This window comes from Lates calcarifer, linkage group LG17 (genome assembly GCF_001640805.2).
Source record: "Lates calcarifer isolate ASB-BC8 linkage group LG17, TLL_Latcal_v3, whole genome shotgun sequence".
NCBI lineage: Eukaryota > Metazoa > Chordata > Actinopteri > Centropomidae > Lates > Lates calcarifer.
This window is the reverse complement of record NC_066849.1, coordinates 9182332-9199728: the sequence shown is the minus strand read 5'-3', so window position 1 is coordinate 9199728 and position 17397 is coordinate 9182332. Positions and strand designations below refer to the sequence as shown.

Here is a 17397-nt window from a genome sequence, read left to right as displayed (position 1 = left end):
AGCGATACAGATGAGCAGGAATAGAGCAATGTCAGACCATTAGGTACAGGATGTAAAAACACCCTGTCTGTCCTTTTTGTGGATCCTCTCCTTCCGCTGACATGTTTGGAGTTATCTAAAATAATTAGAGAGAAGAAATTGGCAGACGGGTGGGGGGGGGGGGGGGGGGGGGGGGGGGGGGGGGGGGGCACCTGTCTTTGAAAGAGACAAGGGAAGGTTGGGGGATTGGCATGAGGCTGGTGCACCCTGCTTCACAGCACCTCTGGCCTCTTTCTGTCTTTCCCTCTCTCTCCCACTGACTGATGTAAATAATAATAGTGCCAGTACTGAAAGGACACAGGTGTCAACCATTGTGCTGCTCTCAATGGACTTGGGGGGAGGAGGTCAAGGGTCACAGGGCCACCTCAGCCACCTCTCACACCCACAGTTTTTATTCACACTGACGCTCCCTTTCATAGGTTTTCACCCCCCCCAGGAAAAAAAAAAAAAAACCTTTCTCTGTCTCTCTCCCTCACTCTCTCCTTTTGTTATCATAGCTCAATGTTTTGTGAAAACTTTTCAGAGGTCATGCACAAGCTCGGTATTCAGGAAAATTAACATTCTTTTCAAAATTTATTGGCTCAGCAGATCAATGGCTGGTTTCAACTTGGAGAGCTAATGAACAGATGAAATTAGATTTTTGGTCATATTTACACCACAGACATCATGTAAAATATTTATGGCTTAATTTTATCAGTAGCTTACATTTACATTTACCTGCATTGTACAGTATGTTCACATTTTTGTTTTTATTCAGCAAAATCATGTTACAAGCTACTATAGCATGCTTGCTAGTGCATGCTTTTTGCAACTCAGAAGGTACTGCATCTTCAAAATAATCAAATAATTGTGAAATGATTTACAGCATATTGTGGAAGCATTTAGAGGAAAAGTTTGACATTTTGAGAAATACACCGATTGTTACCAAAGGTTAGGTAAGAGGATTGATACCGCTCTCATACCTGTCATTTGAATACGTTGCTGGAGCCACTAGCCCATTAGCTTGGTTTAGCACAGCAGAAGATTAGAAGATTAGAAACAGCTAGTCTGGCTCTTTCATATATTACAATATCAGTGTGCCAACACCTCTAAAGCTCACTAATTAATACTTAATATCTCATTTGTTCATTTGAAGTGAAGTGTAAACATGATAATTTGCTACTTTAATGGGAGTTATGTGGCTGACAATTTCTTAGCTAGGACCATTTGTTAGCAGAGACCACAGGAAGTTACTAGTCTTTATGCTAAGCTAAGCTAACTTTTACTGTACAAACATGAAAGTGGTGTCAATTCTCCCATCTAACTCTTGACAAGAAAACATATTATCAAAATGTCGAACTATTCCTTTGATGATCAAACTTCTTTATAAGAGAACAGTGCAGTTGAGAGACCAATAAAATTAAAACAGTATTGTTTTGTGTGAAACTGTGTTACACATGTGGACTCACAACATCATACAGATATGATACATTCTCTGTTTTACCTCCTGAATATGGTTTACTTTGTCATCCTTTTGTCCACCCTCACACAGGAGGCTCACGAATCTCACCAGCCGGCCACTCATTCTCTTGTCAGTAGGTGATAAATGTCTCTCTCACACACACACACACACACACACACATTATACACACTTACCAGCAAACATGCATGACACGATGCATGTGCATGCACCAAGGCCATCCTTTCTGTGGTGTTCAAAGTAACTGATGGATGAAGCTGGACTGAGATTTGTGGAGCAGTGTCCTTTGTGCTCAAAGAGGCAGGACAAGGAAGAATCATAAATTGGGATGGGTGCATGATGGTTGAGGTCCACCGTGCCATTTCCATGGATAGATAACTATTTATGGTCTGAAACGTGACATTTCTGCTGCATCAGCAAACTCTGCGGGCAAATATAAAACTGAGGACATACCGTATGCTACTTGGAAAAAGGTTATAGACATATTTTACATGTCATTTGATTTAACTACTGTAACACACACACAGATTGTCTTTCTTTATCTGTCGACATAGAGGTGAAATAATATGCTGTATCACGGATTTTAAAGCAGAATTCAACCTCCATTACAAACCTCTGTAAGCAAGAATCCAATTGGCCAATCAGTCTGCCACCTTTCAAATTTTATGTGTAGTCAGTAAAGCAGCCAACCTCAGCTTTGGTCTTGGCCTTGACTGTTTGCAGTCATAATGAAAATGTTTGATCTTGATATAGAGCCCAGTCTAAACCCTGGGGAAAACCTCTATGATACTAAAGCAATAGTGTAGCTATAATATAAGAGTAGTAGTTTAATTTGTAGCATGCATGGCAGTGAATAACAAGTGAGAGGGACAATATACAGTAAATACACCCATGGATGCATCAAGGTTTCACTATATTTTATCTGTGTGTGTGTTCTAGTCAGTGTTGTGGGTGGATGCTCCTCAGCCTATAAGATCCATGCTTGGTAGAGATGGAGATGCTAGAGAAGGGTGAGAGGATTTATTACCTAGCATTAGGAGCACTAATCTGTTGCAGGTGTTTCTGGCTGTTCTCCCAGGCCATGCCGGCTCTCTTCCCCAGGAGGCCCCACCATTTGTGTGTGTGTGTGTGTGTGTGTGACAGAAACAGAGACAGAAGGAGCGAGGGGAAGGGAGAGATTTTTTTCTTCTTTCCACAGCATCTGCAGGGCGATTATACCATCCTCTCAAATCATCAAGTGTGTCAAGATAAGGATGAAGAGAAGATATATTCCAATGACTTCTCCCCATCAGTCAAATCAACTGAAAGACTGTAAGAAAACGGTAGTTTGCAAACTTTTATTACAGATTCAAGGCCATTTATTCTTGGTCTTGGAGAATAATTCATGATTCCAGAAGAAATTGCTCTTCTTTTTGTTTCTAAAGTTTTCAAATCATACTGTAAGATTGAGTGAGGCTTTTTTGTCTCTTTCTCTTTTTCTTTTTGACAATGGCACCTCACTCCAGGTATACAGTAGAAAACTACTCTATCAGCAGGGTACAACCTATAGGGTGTATTACAATAAAGAAAAGACCACCAGGATGGATTGAGCCAACAGCTTCACAGGAAGCCTGTGGTGCCTTTGGGGATGATGAACAAAGGCACAAAGGAACCCACTGAGAAAGTCCTGCTCTGTAGGAAGTCTGCAACGCCTACTGTGGCCAGCTTTGGAAAGATGAAACTAAATGAAATAGAGAAGAATGGAGATGGGGAGGAATCCAGGGGTGGAGAACAGTGAAGACAGGAAAATGAATGGGGAGGGTGAGAATTGAAATGGTGATGGGGGGTTAAAATCCATGAAATAAATTAATAAAAATTAGACAAATCTTTAACCACAGGGGGGCCACTTATTTATTTAGTTTTTAAATGAAGACTTGAGCATTTGAGAATTTTTTTTTTTTTTTTAAATCAACCCTGTCTGCTACATGACCCTCAAATACATGATGGTCTGCCATTTAGAATTTTTTCACAATGGGGGAAAGGAGTTGGTTACTGTATTGTAAGGGATTTCACTTCACTACTTTAGTACTACTGCCCTCATGTGGATGTTCAAAGTACTACTCTATTCAGATTAATACCTCTCAACAGGTATTAGATATTGAATATATACTTCTTTGTTTTAAGTGTGCATGATTTAATGTTTTATTAAATTAAATCAGGGAACTGGACTATACCAATTATAGAGCTGTCCCCAGTGTCTTCATGCCCAGTGTACATCCCTATAGTATGTGTATGTCAAGCTGTCAAAGCTCTATCCTTCTTATATGTCCAAGTATTGACTCTGGAACATGTATAACAGTACTACAGATAAATGTTTTTCATGGAATGTAACTGTAGGAGTTCTGGATGAAATAGTTTGTGAAAGAAGGGAACCAGTCTTTGCTTAGAGTCACGATGTGGGTGAACCAAGGGTAGAAGAGCTCTTGCTGTCTCGTAGCTCCTGTAATGATGATGTTCAAGGCTGCATCTGTGGCAGGGTATGCTGGCACGCTAGTGATTCCCCTGGGATACAGAAAAATACCAACCTTAACCACTGTAGATAGCACACAGTAAAATCTACACAAAAAATATTAACAAAGCAAGATATTTTTGCAATTTTTACATATAAGTTTAACTAACCTGACTTTCTCCATAGCTGAGTCAGTGTCAATGAGCCCAAGTGTACATACAGAAATGGACACATTGCTCTTCTTCATAGACAGCTCATGGTAAAGGGCCCCAAAGAAACCATTCAAGGCAAATTTTGTTGAGGTATATGGTGCCACGAAGGGACTGGGCATTTTACCTGTGGAGCATCAGTAACTATTAGAGTCAGGTTTTCCAACACAGTTTACCTCTGTGTCCACATTAGCAGGTGTTCTTCAGCTTTCAATCATATCACATGACCTTCCTCAGAGGATAGTTTCAGTATACTGGACCAGTGGTTTAAAAAGTCAGTGCTGTGCTCCAGTGCAAGGTGGTGAAAGCAGACCCTGCCCATCTCATTGTATCATAGGCACACTTGCACATTTTTGATCTTCAAATTGTCTAATAATCCTTATTCAAACTTAGTTTAGAATTGTTACATAGAGGTATGAGTCAATAAACTCCATGCTTGTATAACTGATTTTTTATTGCATTGTTATTTATTTGCTAAATGAATGATATCAACCATGGTACAGATGACTTGGCTCACACAGCACTATAAATACTTATTATTCATGCTTATTATTCAAGTGTAGTTGCCCCATTAATGCTATTGACTCAGTGTTGTACAGATGCTTGAGGTCTTTTGATAGAATAGTGGCAAGATAAAATTAATTGATAAAGAAGGGTCTGTCTGTGCAGGTACTGAACCGTTGCATGCCCAAATACAGCTGCATAACCTATGGATATGGCAGTAATGCTCCTGTGGATTTTTTGAGAGCACTTTATGAACTAGTCGAAAAAGCGCCATTAGTCCTTATAGCACTCAAAGAGATAGCATGTCTGCTACTGAAGATCATGTGATTTGATCAAAAGCTCCAGAGCAATTAATAATATAATACAATCAATACATACATACATGTGAGTGTATGAATATGTGTATGTGTCAGAGTTTGCTGTCATCACCATGTAAAGATGCTGTGACAAACATACCTAAAAGTGATGAAACAATCACCAGTGATCCTTTACTTTGCTCAAGGGCGTCCAGAGCTTTCCAAGCCATCTGAACATAACTGAAGAAATTGACCTTTGAAAAGTACACACAAACACACACATATACAGAAATCACTGCATTGCCTTGATTTTATGTGTTGATGGACCATCAAAATGCTGCAATACCTTCATCAACCACCTGACGTGTTCTATATCTCCCTTCCACATGGTGAAGGGGCTTGGGCCAATGTGGTTGAGAACCAGGTAATCCAGCCCTCCAAGCTTTTCCAGAGCAAACTCTACCACGTTGTCAGGGTCTGACTCACTGGCCATGTCTGCTGCTACATAAAGCGCTTTCTGGGCTCCCAAACTCAAGCACTTCTCTACCACCTGTAAACAAGGATCATAAGGAATTGGTTAACTGTTGAATGCAGCAGTAGAAAAGAGTGTAGAAAACACCTATAACCCTATACTCATACTTCAACCAACCAAAGAATATTCTTTATAAACCTGATGTAATTTTCTGTCCTACTAAATTTCAATAAATACGATGTCCATTAATAGTGTTAGTTGTCAAGGTCACTGACCTGCTGTAACATTTTCTCCCTCCTTGCTGTAATAACTATCTGTGCTCCGAAGCGGGCATAATGATATGCCATTGTGTTCACCAATGCCTGTACTGGCCCCAGTCACCAAAACTCTGGCACCACGGAGAGATTCTGAAACAAATTCATTCAGTTTTAATTCAGTGCGTATACACAAAACACACAAAAAGCAAAGACATATTCAGTATACTTATGGTATAATGACAGCGGTATAACAGTATTGATATTAGGTATTTGTGTAAGTAGCTATATAACATGGACATGGTAACTATTACTGTGCATATATTCACTTTAATTAAACTTACTAAATTAAAGTTTTGAACTGAATTGAGTATAAAAACTGAGTTTAAGCCACTTGTTACATATTTGAACAAGACATCTAAGTTCAAATCTGCAAAATAATAACCCACATTTGACTGAGAATCACTCAGGACAAAGACTTTTACCATACCAAGATAAAGCAATCAAAGTCCTCCATATGTGTCCATAGGTGTGAGGACATTTAAGCACTTCTCAGCTTTTATCATCAAAACCTCATAAGTGGGAGGAGCTGGTATGTATACCCACAATTCTCTGTGCACACACACACACCACACACACACACAGTGTTAATAAAGTAGTTTACTATCACTGTGTGTGGTAGTAAAACAGTCAGATATAGTGTTTATTTATTAACCAAACACTGAACTCTTTTCATTTTCAAGAAACTTTTCAAGTATTCAATACCGTCCTTTTGGTGCTTTAACTCTTTGTTTGCTACTTTTAGAAATGCTCTATTCCCCCTAAACCTTCTCTGAATGTGGAGGCACATATCTGCACCCTTTTCCCCTTCATAAATACAGAGGTTATAGGCAAAACTGTAGCTTTAGGATAAGGTAGGCAAATCAAATGTCAAAATATTATCTTCATTAATCTGCAGCATCAGGTGTGGCAGCAGATTTTTTTTTATAAGGTGATATAATGCTGCAGTTGTTGGCAACTTTACAACATGTGTTGACACTACGCCATTGACTCAAACCGTATCATTTTATTACTTGTGGAAACTTAAATGTACGCCGTGTCCTCACAGTGTGAATAAATGCTGTGCTGTCCCTCTCTCTCTGATAAAGCCTCAGTCACAAGCGCAAAGCATGTCAGATTATCACCAATTACTCGCTCAGTTTGTGCTTCCTTTCCTATATTTCTCCAGGGGGACATTCAACTTTCACAAACCTCTTTATTATACAGAGATATTTTCTTCATTGTAGAGCTATAGGCATGTAGCGCATCCCATCACTCCCCACAGTTACAAGATAAATTTACATGGTCCATATTGCCGTGTGGACCATATAGTTGAGGCCTCACTGCAGTGTGTGTAGCCTGTAGCCCATTATCTGATGAGTGGGGTAGATGGAGCAGCAGAGATTGCTGATAAAAGATGAACATCCTACATTTTAGGATTTAGAATAATTTTCTTAAAACAATTTTTTTTCACACTTTAGTTTGTTGTATAAAATATAAATAAAAACCTGTAGAATTAATACAACAACACTAAATTGTGAATTTTTTTCTCTCCTACATGCCAGCAATGCAATTACAACAACATTATCTTGTGATATAAGGTCAGATATGATGAGGGATTCTAGTCAATATTTTATAAATTGGCATGTTTTATGGTTTCATTGTTTGGTCATCATATCCATGACTTCTTGTTCAAATTAGTTAAATACCCCCACCCACACACACAAAAAAAACCCTCTGTAAGTAGGCTTAAAATCAAATAATGCTAACCCAATTCAAACATTTGCGTAACTGTTCTAGAGGGTTGCATGCACAAAAGAAAAAAAATCCTGAATGTCAGTTACTGTGCCACACCACCTCACTGTATGTCAAAACCTCTATCTGTTACCTGTCCATTATTTTATGGTTAAGTTTCATTTTCTTACCTTCATTTTTTTCCTGACCAAAATTCCACATGATGTCTAATCCCAAGATCAAGACTTGGTTGTAGACAGCCTCTTGGATTTTGGGTGAAATGTCTTCAAATATCTACAAATATCTACAATCAGCTAACTCTTCAAATAATACATCAGATACTGTCAAATAATACATTATGACTATTGGCATGACAGGTTATTTCATTGTAGAAGATCTCTTGTGGTGATCCCCGCCCCCCCACGCATGGCCTGCATCTGCATGTCTGCTGATATTTAAGTGACCAAAAATAAAAATTCAGGATACAGAATGAAATACAGGCTATTAAAAACTACAGTGACAGACGTACCTACACTTCACAACAGCACAAAATCCACTAACTTTTGCACTGCAGTTCATCTGCAGTGTATCTGTCTTACCTGCATCAAATCTAGGTGCAGTCCATTTGGCAGCTAGGAAAGCAACACATATACTTGCAACCAGGATTTTTGTGAAAGTTCCCATTTTGTAAACTTGCTGTCTACAAACGTTTTTCGGAGTAAGCCCAGGCTTCTGCAATTCCACTTCAGGACTAACACAGGAAATATATGAGATCAAATGCCATTTATGTAACCCCCACCCCCCCCACCCCCAGTGTGAAGGGGGCGTGTTGTTCAAGAGGAGAGGTACTTTGAACTTGAATTATATACAGTCTATTATAACACCTGCCCAACGTCCCAAACAGAAATAGCTAAATTTTATTTATTTGATAACTAGAAAAACTCAATTTAAATAATTTCTTTTTTTAAGTTAAGGCATCAAAACTCTAATATTGCCTTTAAACGCAAAAACGACACGAAGTACGAATCTGCGGTTCTTAAATAACTTTAACGCTAGCTTTTGAAATAGCAACTTTATTGACACATTCCTTGTGAGCAGGGATCAAGCAGGGTTGTCCTTCAGTACAGCTAACCAGACAGCCTTCACCCTGGCTCATTCTTAGCCTACCTGGAATAACTGTACTCAAAAGGAAGTTATACCGCTGTGGACTATGGCGGCAAGGATTTTGCCCGTAGTGAAGTTAGTATTTTTTAATTTCGCCTAGGATTCCCCTTAATTTATTGCTGCTGTGGAGTGATGCTAGCTGCTCAATTAGCGAGTTAGCTAAAATGCTAAGTCCGTTGCCAGTCTGCCTAGTAGCTCTCCAGCTGTCATCTTTAGAAACTTACTGACCGGATAGTTATTTGGTTCAATATATTGCCTGTAACGTTATTGTATTCTGTACATATCCATTTGATTTGGACATTAGGCCCATGTAATCGAGTTTTTCGTAAGCTAACATTAGCTAATAGTTTACAGTGACTACTAGCTGATAATGTCTACCACGAAGAGACACTGTCTATTGGTGCACTGTAATAATAGTAACGTGTAACCGTGCTCTCTATTAGTTTGACATGTTTTTGTCTGGACACAGGGGTGAGTACTTCTGACAGACTTCCTGACATTCTGTGTACTTTCGTTTCCAGACTGGCCACCAAGGTGACCATTGCAGGAGGAGCTCTGTACGTTGCCTGTGACTCTGGTCTGTTGGGAAGCAGTGAGCAGGGCTCAGAGGCCCTGGAGAAGGCCAAGGCTGCAATACCCCCTGCTATTCAGGAATGGATGAAGTACTTTGGCCTGGAGGTACAGATAACACACACTGCTTAGACATCTCGCTTTCATGCAGGGTGACCCTGGATCACAGCTAGCAAGCATCACAATTCAACACAGGGAAGAAAATACGTGAGGTAGACACATTCTGTATCTTACAGAAGACAAATAGGTCAGTGCTATTGACACTTACTAGAAATTACTAGAAAGTATAAGTCATTAAATTGAAAAAGAGGCAATATTATTATTATTCTTATATAATAACATTAGATTTTACTGATATTATATTTTCTTCATTAACTCCCATGGATTCACTAAACAAGTTGCCAAACTGAAGATCAGTTTTTCAAACAGCCATTACAGATGACACAAATCATTCATGTCCAGCAACTCATTAGTAACCCTGATGTAATGAAACACAAATAAATCTTGAAATTTCCAGAACAAAGGATAGTAACAAAACAGCTCATGTTCTGTTTCACAAGGATCACACACTGGAAAAATTTGACTTTTTTCTTCAAAAATAACATGTTAACACCTCTCAGTATAAAAAGGTACACCAATCCAGCAGTCAGCAATCAATAAAGTACATCCGTTCATCCTATTCGTCTGTCCATCCTATTGTTTTTTTCTTTGATAGATTACACTCTGTGGCATCTCTGTGCAGTGTACTTGTACACTCTGAAGGCAATCCAATACAATCCCTCTGCCACATTCTAAATCTACAAGGCTTATAATGGCCAAAGTGTTAAGTCAACTATATGTTTATAAGTGAAGGCATAATTAGTGGTAGTGTTGTACTGAAATCATTTGTATTTAAATGTGTTCAGTATGACTACAATAACAAACATAGTTAAATTAATGCCTTTCTGCCACTGTCAAAACTGAACATTATTATCTTTGTAAAGGTAGAATTATTCATGACTGAGCTGTCATATTGAGTTGTATTAGATTTTATAGCTGTGCCTAATAAAGTAGTCACTGATTGTATAAAGAATATTTTCAGTAAACAACAATTTTCGGTAATTTTAATAATTGGTATAATTCAGAGCTAACTTGTCCTCTCATGTCTTGACAACAGAAGGTATCTTAGTGTAACTTAAGTAGTCAATAATCAAGTGATGGTATGTTTTCCTACTAAATATCCCAGTGATATTTCATAATGCTGTAACTATCAGTGTTGAGTTTACTTTGCAGTGTGAATGTGGTATATTGTACACTGTACTGTGCTGTTTCAAACTAATGGATCGTCCCTCTCCTCAGGCTCAGCTTCCAACCATGCCTAAGATTGAATTCTCCCCTGTTCAGTCATGGAACTCTGGTAAGAACTGAAAGGAAAGCTTGTTTTTTTTTTTTTTTTTTTTGGTTGTTGTTTTTTTTTAAATGTCATGAGATTGGGTTTTTAAATGGTACACAGATTTGAAAATCTTAGTTGTTTACTTCACTTGTTGGATGCAGTGATAGCGTTTCATTGGTGAAATCATCAGTTTCATCATAAACATCTTTTTGAGATTACTCACAAACCCAAACCATTGATTTTTATTTCAATGCAGGAGTGCGGTGGACAATTTCAACTCTTTCAGAGGCTCCTACAAAGGCAACTGAATACTCAAATCAGGGTCTGCAGTACCTGAAAGACCTCACTAAGTAAACAGGAACTCTCTGGGCAACCTGACATTTATTGACTTTTGCACTTGAGAAACAACATTTCTTCTTCAAAAGTTATAGCCCCTCGCAAGAAAGAAGAAACTCTCAACACAAAAGAAAACTGCTATATGAAATTCAGCTGCAAGGAGTGTAGTCTCCTGACTGGTACTGTGGTTCTCTAAATGATAGCGGTATTGGTTGGTAGTTGAACATAATGCAAAAAAGTAAAAAGTTTTTTTGTTTTGTGTATACCACAATTTTGTGTGTGCAGACTGATTCACTTCCCCTTTTTTTTCAAACCATCCAAATAATGTAATGAAGAGAGTGTCTGTTGTATATATGCAGTTTCACCACTTGTGACTAAGTAATACATCAATCTTAAAACCTGTCCAGTCTTTAGTTTGATTTATTGAGTCAATAAGATATACTTCATGTGGTGTGTTCAAAAAATGAGACCGAACAAATGTGCAAAAATCTTTATTACTCATGACAGAATAATAATGACACAAACTGCCTGTTGATGGTGCTACAACGTCAGAACAGGAGTAGGTGATTGAAAGCATGAAGAGGAGCGCGCAGTCATTCGTGATTCCTCTCTACACAAGGCAAACACTCTACAGCACCAGTAGTGGTGATGTACAGTGTTTAACCTGTTTTTTGATTGTTTTATATTGAAATGTGGCTTAAACAAACAGCACTGACTCTGGCACACATTGTCACCTCTCTACTTTCAACATAAGGTTCGAAAATCTGCAGGCACTCTGTTCAGATGATGCATGCAGAGTTTTGACAGCTAAAAATAACAGTAACAGTACACCTACTGATTGACTAGTTTACTGAGGGATACACTGAATGACCTGGAGTAGGCTGAGAAGGGCAAGACCATTTCAGTAGCTAGGAAGTGGTGGCAAAGTTAGGACTAAATCCATACTGCAAGCATACATGTCATTTTTGCAAGACTATGACACAGTTACAACAAACTAGAACCAAAGTTAGTTACTGTTGACAGAGTGGTTTGTCGGCTGGTTATACCTGTTAAATATTCAGTCTATAATTTATGTATATTAATGAACCTTTCACTAAAAGCTGGTGGTGTTTTGATGAGATACTCATATTAATGTGAGTAATCACAACAGGCAACGTCACAAGGCATTTTACACAAGCTCAGAATAAATACTGTCATCTGAATGTATTGCAACAATTTTTTTAAAAACTTTTTTTCTTTATCCATGTGATATAAAGCGCGTTATGCTGCCATGTTTGGCTCTTAAGGAAAAACCATTTTGGGGAAACTATACATAGCATACCATAACCTAAACATGTAAACTTTATACAAGTTAAAGTGCTCCCCACAATATCAACAGTGAAATTATACAACCAATGATGATGTGTGTTATATGTAAAGAACTTTTTCATTCTGCATTCAGAGCAAAACACAGCACTAATATAAACTGATGGTTGCGGGAACTTTCCTCAAGCTGTCAGTGTCGCCACTTCTGAATGAAAACCTAATAGCAGCCTTCATACACAGAGATTCATTAAGAGCGTAAATAGTCAGAGATAAAGTATGTACAATATTGCAAAATGACAAAGCCAGAAGGCACTTGATGATTTGTGTGGGATCAAATTCAAATGGGAATTTAGCATCTTAATTACCAGTACAAAGAATCTGATGTTCCTGTTAAACTCCGATCTAGAGCCTGTGCAGAAACCTTCCATCAAGGTTGAAAAAAAGATATCTAGCATGAAGATGTGGCCAGTTTAAATGAGTACAGCCATACATGGATACCACAATACTAAATATGGTGCAAAGGTGCATAAGTATTTCCACATGAGCATAATTCATCTGAATTGCTCTTGAAAATATAAGAGCCTCATTAGGGTGATTTTACAAATGCTGCTTTTATTCATCCCTTCTAGTACTAACACTGATTGATTTGACATTCTTGTTAGATAAATGCAGTACACATATCTGCTCATTACATATAATAAATGTCTCTATGGAAGGCATCAATGCAGAGGAAAATGTGTATACCAAGCATATTTCCTATGAAGTAAATCCAAAGAAATGTAACTTTAAAAGGATATTTCAAGCTGCTTTTTTAGTCACACTAGGAATTTAATTAATATAATTACTTTAGGACAGATCAGTGAGTATCTCAGGGACAACAATGCAAATGCAGTATCAACTGCACTTTGCAGCTATTGGGCAGTGCAATCTTGGACTGTTCAAACATAAAAGTATAAAGTAGAGCAGCAACAATAAAACAAGGTGACTCCCTCTCCTTGAAATAGCAAAGCATAGCGGTGCTACAGTTCTGCTGTGCATACAAAAAAAAAGATTGCACTTTCTGAACAATAAAGCATATTAACTATTTAACCCTGCCATGGCTTCAGATAACAGATCATAACAATGAGTGGAACAGAAGCAGATGGAGGGAGGCTGGAGATTGAGATAAAAGTGTCCACTAGCTCTAGGTGGTTTTGACCAGGTCATAGACATGGATATGAAAGTCATCATCATATTTGATGTAGTAGACAGAGGGCTTGGCTGGGACCTGGTAGATGACCAGGCCTGTTCTCTTCACACCCTTGTCAGTAACATACTCCACTTGTTTCCCCACCAGACTCTCCGTCTCTTCTCCTGGCTTCCTGTCTGCAGGCAACAGGTGCTTGTTTTCTGAGGAATGAAACATCACCACATTAGTATTACAATTGACATCTGAGTTAGGTCCAAACTCACCAAACTGCCACCTATTGAAGTATCTCAGAGTGACTATAACATAATGTCTGATTTGGTTTCTGAGCAAAACATGGATGAGAAGTATTAAAAACAATTTAATATTATTCTTTCACTATATTACAAAACGAAGGAATTGTGTTCTCTCTTGCTCACTAGTAGTATACAACCTAATACGGATTAATAAGCGATTTCTTTTCTCCATTACTGTCCTCTAAGTTTCCCCAATAACTTCTATAATATTACAGAGCTAGACATGAAGAAAAAACATTCTCCTAACAAAGTGTAAGAATCCTTAATACCTTCTTAATCACAACCTGAACATGATCACAGACGCAAATCTTTAATAGACTGAAATAAAAAGTATGAGTTCTTAGAAGCTCTGTATTTATGATTTCATAATCTTATTTAAGATTTCTCACTATCTGGATTAGACTGTGAATGTTCATGTGTGCCAAATCATTTCAATATTCTCAAATTATAGGTAGCAATTTGTGCATGTTGAAACATGCCCATTATTGTTGTCACTCAACTGTGAGAGAAATATTTTCATGGCCATTAGTAACTAATCTTTCAAGGGCAGCACTGCCCGATCAAACGCAAAAGATTTACCATGCTTTTGTGAAAAACTTTGTCTTGACAGCATATGTCAAGAATGATTGTGTTAAAATACATTTTTTGCCCACGTGCTACTGGGAGTCAAAGCCCCATGACTTGTGATGAATACAGACTTTTATGACCACCGTGACTGCTGATGAACTCACATGCTTTCCATGCCCACCCCCCACAAAAAATTATCCGAAATGGAAAAAAAAAAGTGGAAAACTGATTTACGTCACAAGTGGTCCCTCTTGATCTTATCCATGACGCCTCAGGACAAGATTGAAAACTTAGAAAACCTTTGTCAAATATCAATCCGTCTTTGTCATATGCAAATTAGGAGTACCTGCTTCAGGCAGAATCCTGAGGTCTCCGTCAGCATAGTCGTCCCACAGCTGGTACATATAAAGAACTGGGTCCTTTTCATAAGTGATGTAATACCAGTTGGTCATGATTGGAGCTCTGGAGAGGACCATGCCTCTCCACTCATTCTTCTCTCCATCCTCCTTTTCAAACAGATGCTCCACAGCTTTGCCAACCAGCTCCTCAGCTCCTGGAGGTATCTTGATTTTGTTGTTTACTGCAGAGACACAGACACAGTAGATGAATAATCTAACTGTTGCAAAAAGTGAATATCACCTTTATTATCTGAAGAATGCTTGTCTTCATTCACTTCAGAATCCAAAACATGAATTGACCAAAGTAGAGCAGAAGCTTCTCCTAACTCACCAACTTTTTCTGAGAGGACTTGCAGGTTGGACACTCTTTCATCCTTGAACAGCTCGATGCCATAGACGCAGTCAAAGCCATCATACTTCACCATGAAGAGAGAAGGATTTACACTAAGCCTGTCCAATACTGTTCCCTTCCATTTGCTCTGGTTCCCCTTCTCACGCCAGTTATGTTGAATACGGACTCCCAGAATGCTGTTGGGGTCTGGGCTCACTGTGTCACTCAGTTCCCCGCTACTCCGCTTTCTGGTAAAACAGGATGAATATGCAGGTCTGTGTGTCTGTGGCTAAGGTTTAAAGTACGCATCTTTCACAAATACAAAAAGCTTTATGATATCAGACTATCTGACTTGTGTCCATTATATGACCACATATGCATATTTGCAATTGAGACATTTCTGGAAAATTATGTTAAACTGAGACCATTTCAAATAACCAATGTGACTTACTCAGGTATATTTTGGCATGATTTTTAAAACCATAATGCAATATGATGTTTTGTCATTCATTCCAGCCTTTGGTACAACATTCATTCCAGTGGCTTATACACTTTTCCATGTAGGTGTTTGTGACATTATAGTTTTTGCTATTACATAATTTGTGTCTACATACCTGCCCCTTTTCTTGGACATGCCTCCAGCAATTCAAAGGCTGACTGATAAAGAGAAAGAGGGGGCAATGTTCAGTTATTACATGAGTGAGCATGACAGCTGCCAAACTTCACATGTAAAATGTGCTACACCATAAGAATGGTCCGTCCTGTCGCTGAGAGGCTCGCCTGTCAGAGCAGACTTGTGACAGGCTACAGCCTGCTCAGCAGAGACTGACAACTCCAGCAGCCAATGAATTAGCATGATGGAATAACTTCCTGGGTATTTACTTTAACTACACAGCCATGGAGGTCAGTGTTTGTAATACACAGCACTCTACGGCGAGATCGTGTAGTTTGTCATATGCCTTGTATTAAGATTTCAAAAGGCAATTTAAAAAATGGCAACTTCAAGAGAATACGTCAGCCATTTCACTGAGTCTGACAGATTACAGCATGTAAACGTAATTTCACTGACAATAACTCACACATTAGCAACATACACATAAATAATGATGAAATGATAAACTACGCGGTAGGTCATGCCGAAGCCCACCTGTCCTGGACTAAATCCAACACACCTACACCTCACTCAGCGGGTTGTCAGTAACACTCGTCTGTCTTGGCTATACCTCAATGCAGATGTGACTGTAGGTAAGTGGAGGCGGCTAGCTACATCCGCTCGTCAGTGTCCCCAAAGGCAGCTAACAAACATCAGCAACAACTGAGTGTTTACAGCCTTGTTCTCCCTTATATGTATATATTATTACCTTTACGCAGATTTCATATCAGTATTGTTCAGTTCGTCTGGCGGAGAAAAGCTCTCTCACACATACACCAATCCGTCAACGAAAATCTCGCGAAACCTGTGGAAAATGGGAAAGAGTGGGGAGAGAAGACTCTAGTTCCCAGCGAGCCTTCGGCTATCGTGGCCGTAGAGAGAGACACGAACGGGGCGCAATGAATAGTGGGAATTGGTGTTTTAATGACAAAGAGCTAGACTTTCAACCTTAGGAGTTTATCAGTTGTTGAAGACAGTGATGCGTGCTACATTCGAGTGTTTTCGGAAATAGCGTAATTGGGGTATTAGTGCACATGAGCGACATGAAAAGGAGGACAATACAACCACCCACAGCAGCATAACAACTCTTGTGACGCAAGAATTGCCTAAATTTAACTTAAAGGGGCAGGCGGCATAAGATAGGTATTAAAGTTAAAGCAATATCATCACCGAATATTGACTATTTGTCTATGTTCTCCTATTTTTAACATTTAGATGCTAACGTTTGGCCCGTGACAACATTTAATATCTTAAGTTTCAGGAAATACAATAACACTGAAATTCTGCTGCAGAACAAATTACACCTGATATCTAAAATAACATTAAATCCTCACCTTTCGCTCTAGTTTCACAATATCAACCAAAACCATAAGAAATGCACGACCTATTTGCATGATTCAAACCCTCAAGTATAGTTGCAAGTAGAGGGACTCAAAGGCAGCATACCGTTGGTGACGACCATGGATGGCGATTATCAAATGACTTCATCTGTAACACCAGTCTTCCATAGTGAGGCCGTCAAATCTCATCCCAGGTGATAACTTATAGAAATATTAGCAGTGTGTTTTGGTGGTTTGAAATGCCATTTGCTCAGCTTTAACAAACACACCGATGCACCGTACAGCTGCAGCCTACAAGTTAGAGAGTATATTCGCACAACCAAATATGCAAATGTGTGCACTGGAATTTACTTAACATTTTCATTTTTTGCTTGTTTTCTGCATTC

The 17397-nt window shown here is 38.7% G+C and overlaps 3 protein-coding genes across 4 annotated transcripts; 1 reads left to right on the top strand and 2 right to left on the bottom strand.

Moving 5' to 3' along the window:
• Positions 1–2821: 2821 nt before the first annotated feature.
• hsd11b1la (hydroxysteroid (11-beta) dehydrogenase 1-like a) lies at positions 2822–8243 on the bottom strand. Its single transcript, XM_051077341.1, is given in 8 exon segments — positions 2822–4039; positions 4157–4322; positions 5156–5249; positions 5342–5545; positions 5743–5814; positions 5816–5874; positions 7686–7788; positions 8094–8243. Coding segments are annotated over 8 exon segments (888 nt in total). The 5' UTR covers positions 8100–8243; the 3' UTR covers positions 2822–3855.
• Positions 8244–8565: 322 nt separating this feature from the next.
• On the top strand, positions 8566–11338 carry micos13 (mitochondrial contact site and cristae organizing system subunit 13). The gene is made up of 4 exons (XM_018667316.2): positions 8566–8733; positions 9180–9336; positions 10567–10624; positions 10857–11338. The coding sequence occupies exons 1-4, from the start codon at positions 8705–8707 to the stop codon at positions 10952–10954; spliced, it is 342 nt and encodes a 113-aa protein (XP_018522832.1). The 5' UTR covers positions 8566–8704; the 3' UTR covers positions 10955–11338.
• A 73-nt stretch (positions 11339–11411) lies between these two features.
• On the bottom strand, positions 11412–17342 carry LOC108877313 (spindlin-1). 2 transcript variants are annotated; one of them, XM_018667314.2, is made up of 5 exons: positions 16381–17342; positions 15634–15676; positions 15020–15267; positions 14637–14870; positions 11412–13630 (listed from the first exon to the last, which is right to left on the bottom strand). In XM_018667314.2, the coding sequence occupies exons 2-5, from the start codon at positions 15651–15653 to the stop codon at positions 13425–13427; spliced, it is 708 nt and encodes a 235-aa protein (XP_018522830.1). In that variant the 5' UTR covers positions 15654–15676; positions 16381–17342; the 3' UTR covers positions 11412–13424. The 2 variants fall into 2 exon arrangements, with proteins under 2 accessions (XP_018522830.1, XP_018522831.1); XM_018667315.2 differs by lacking the exon at positions 16381–17342 and adding an exon at positions 16167–16299.
• Between the last annotated feature and the right edge of the window lie 55 nt (positions 17343–17397).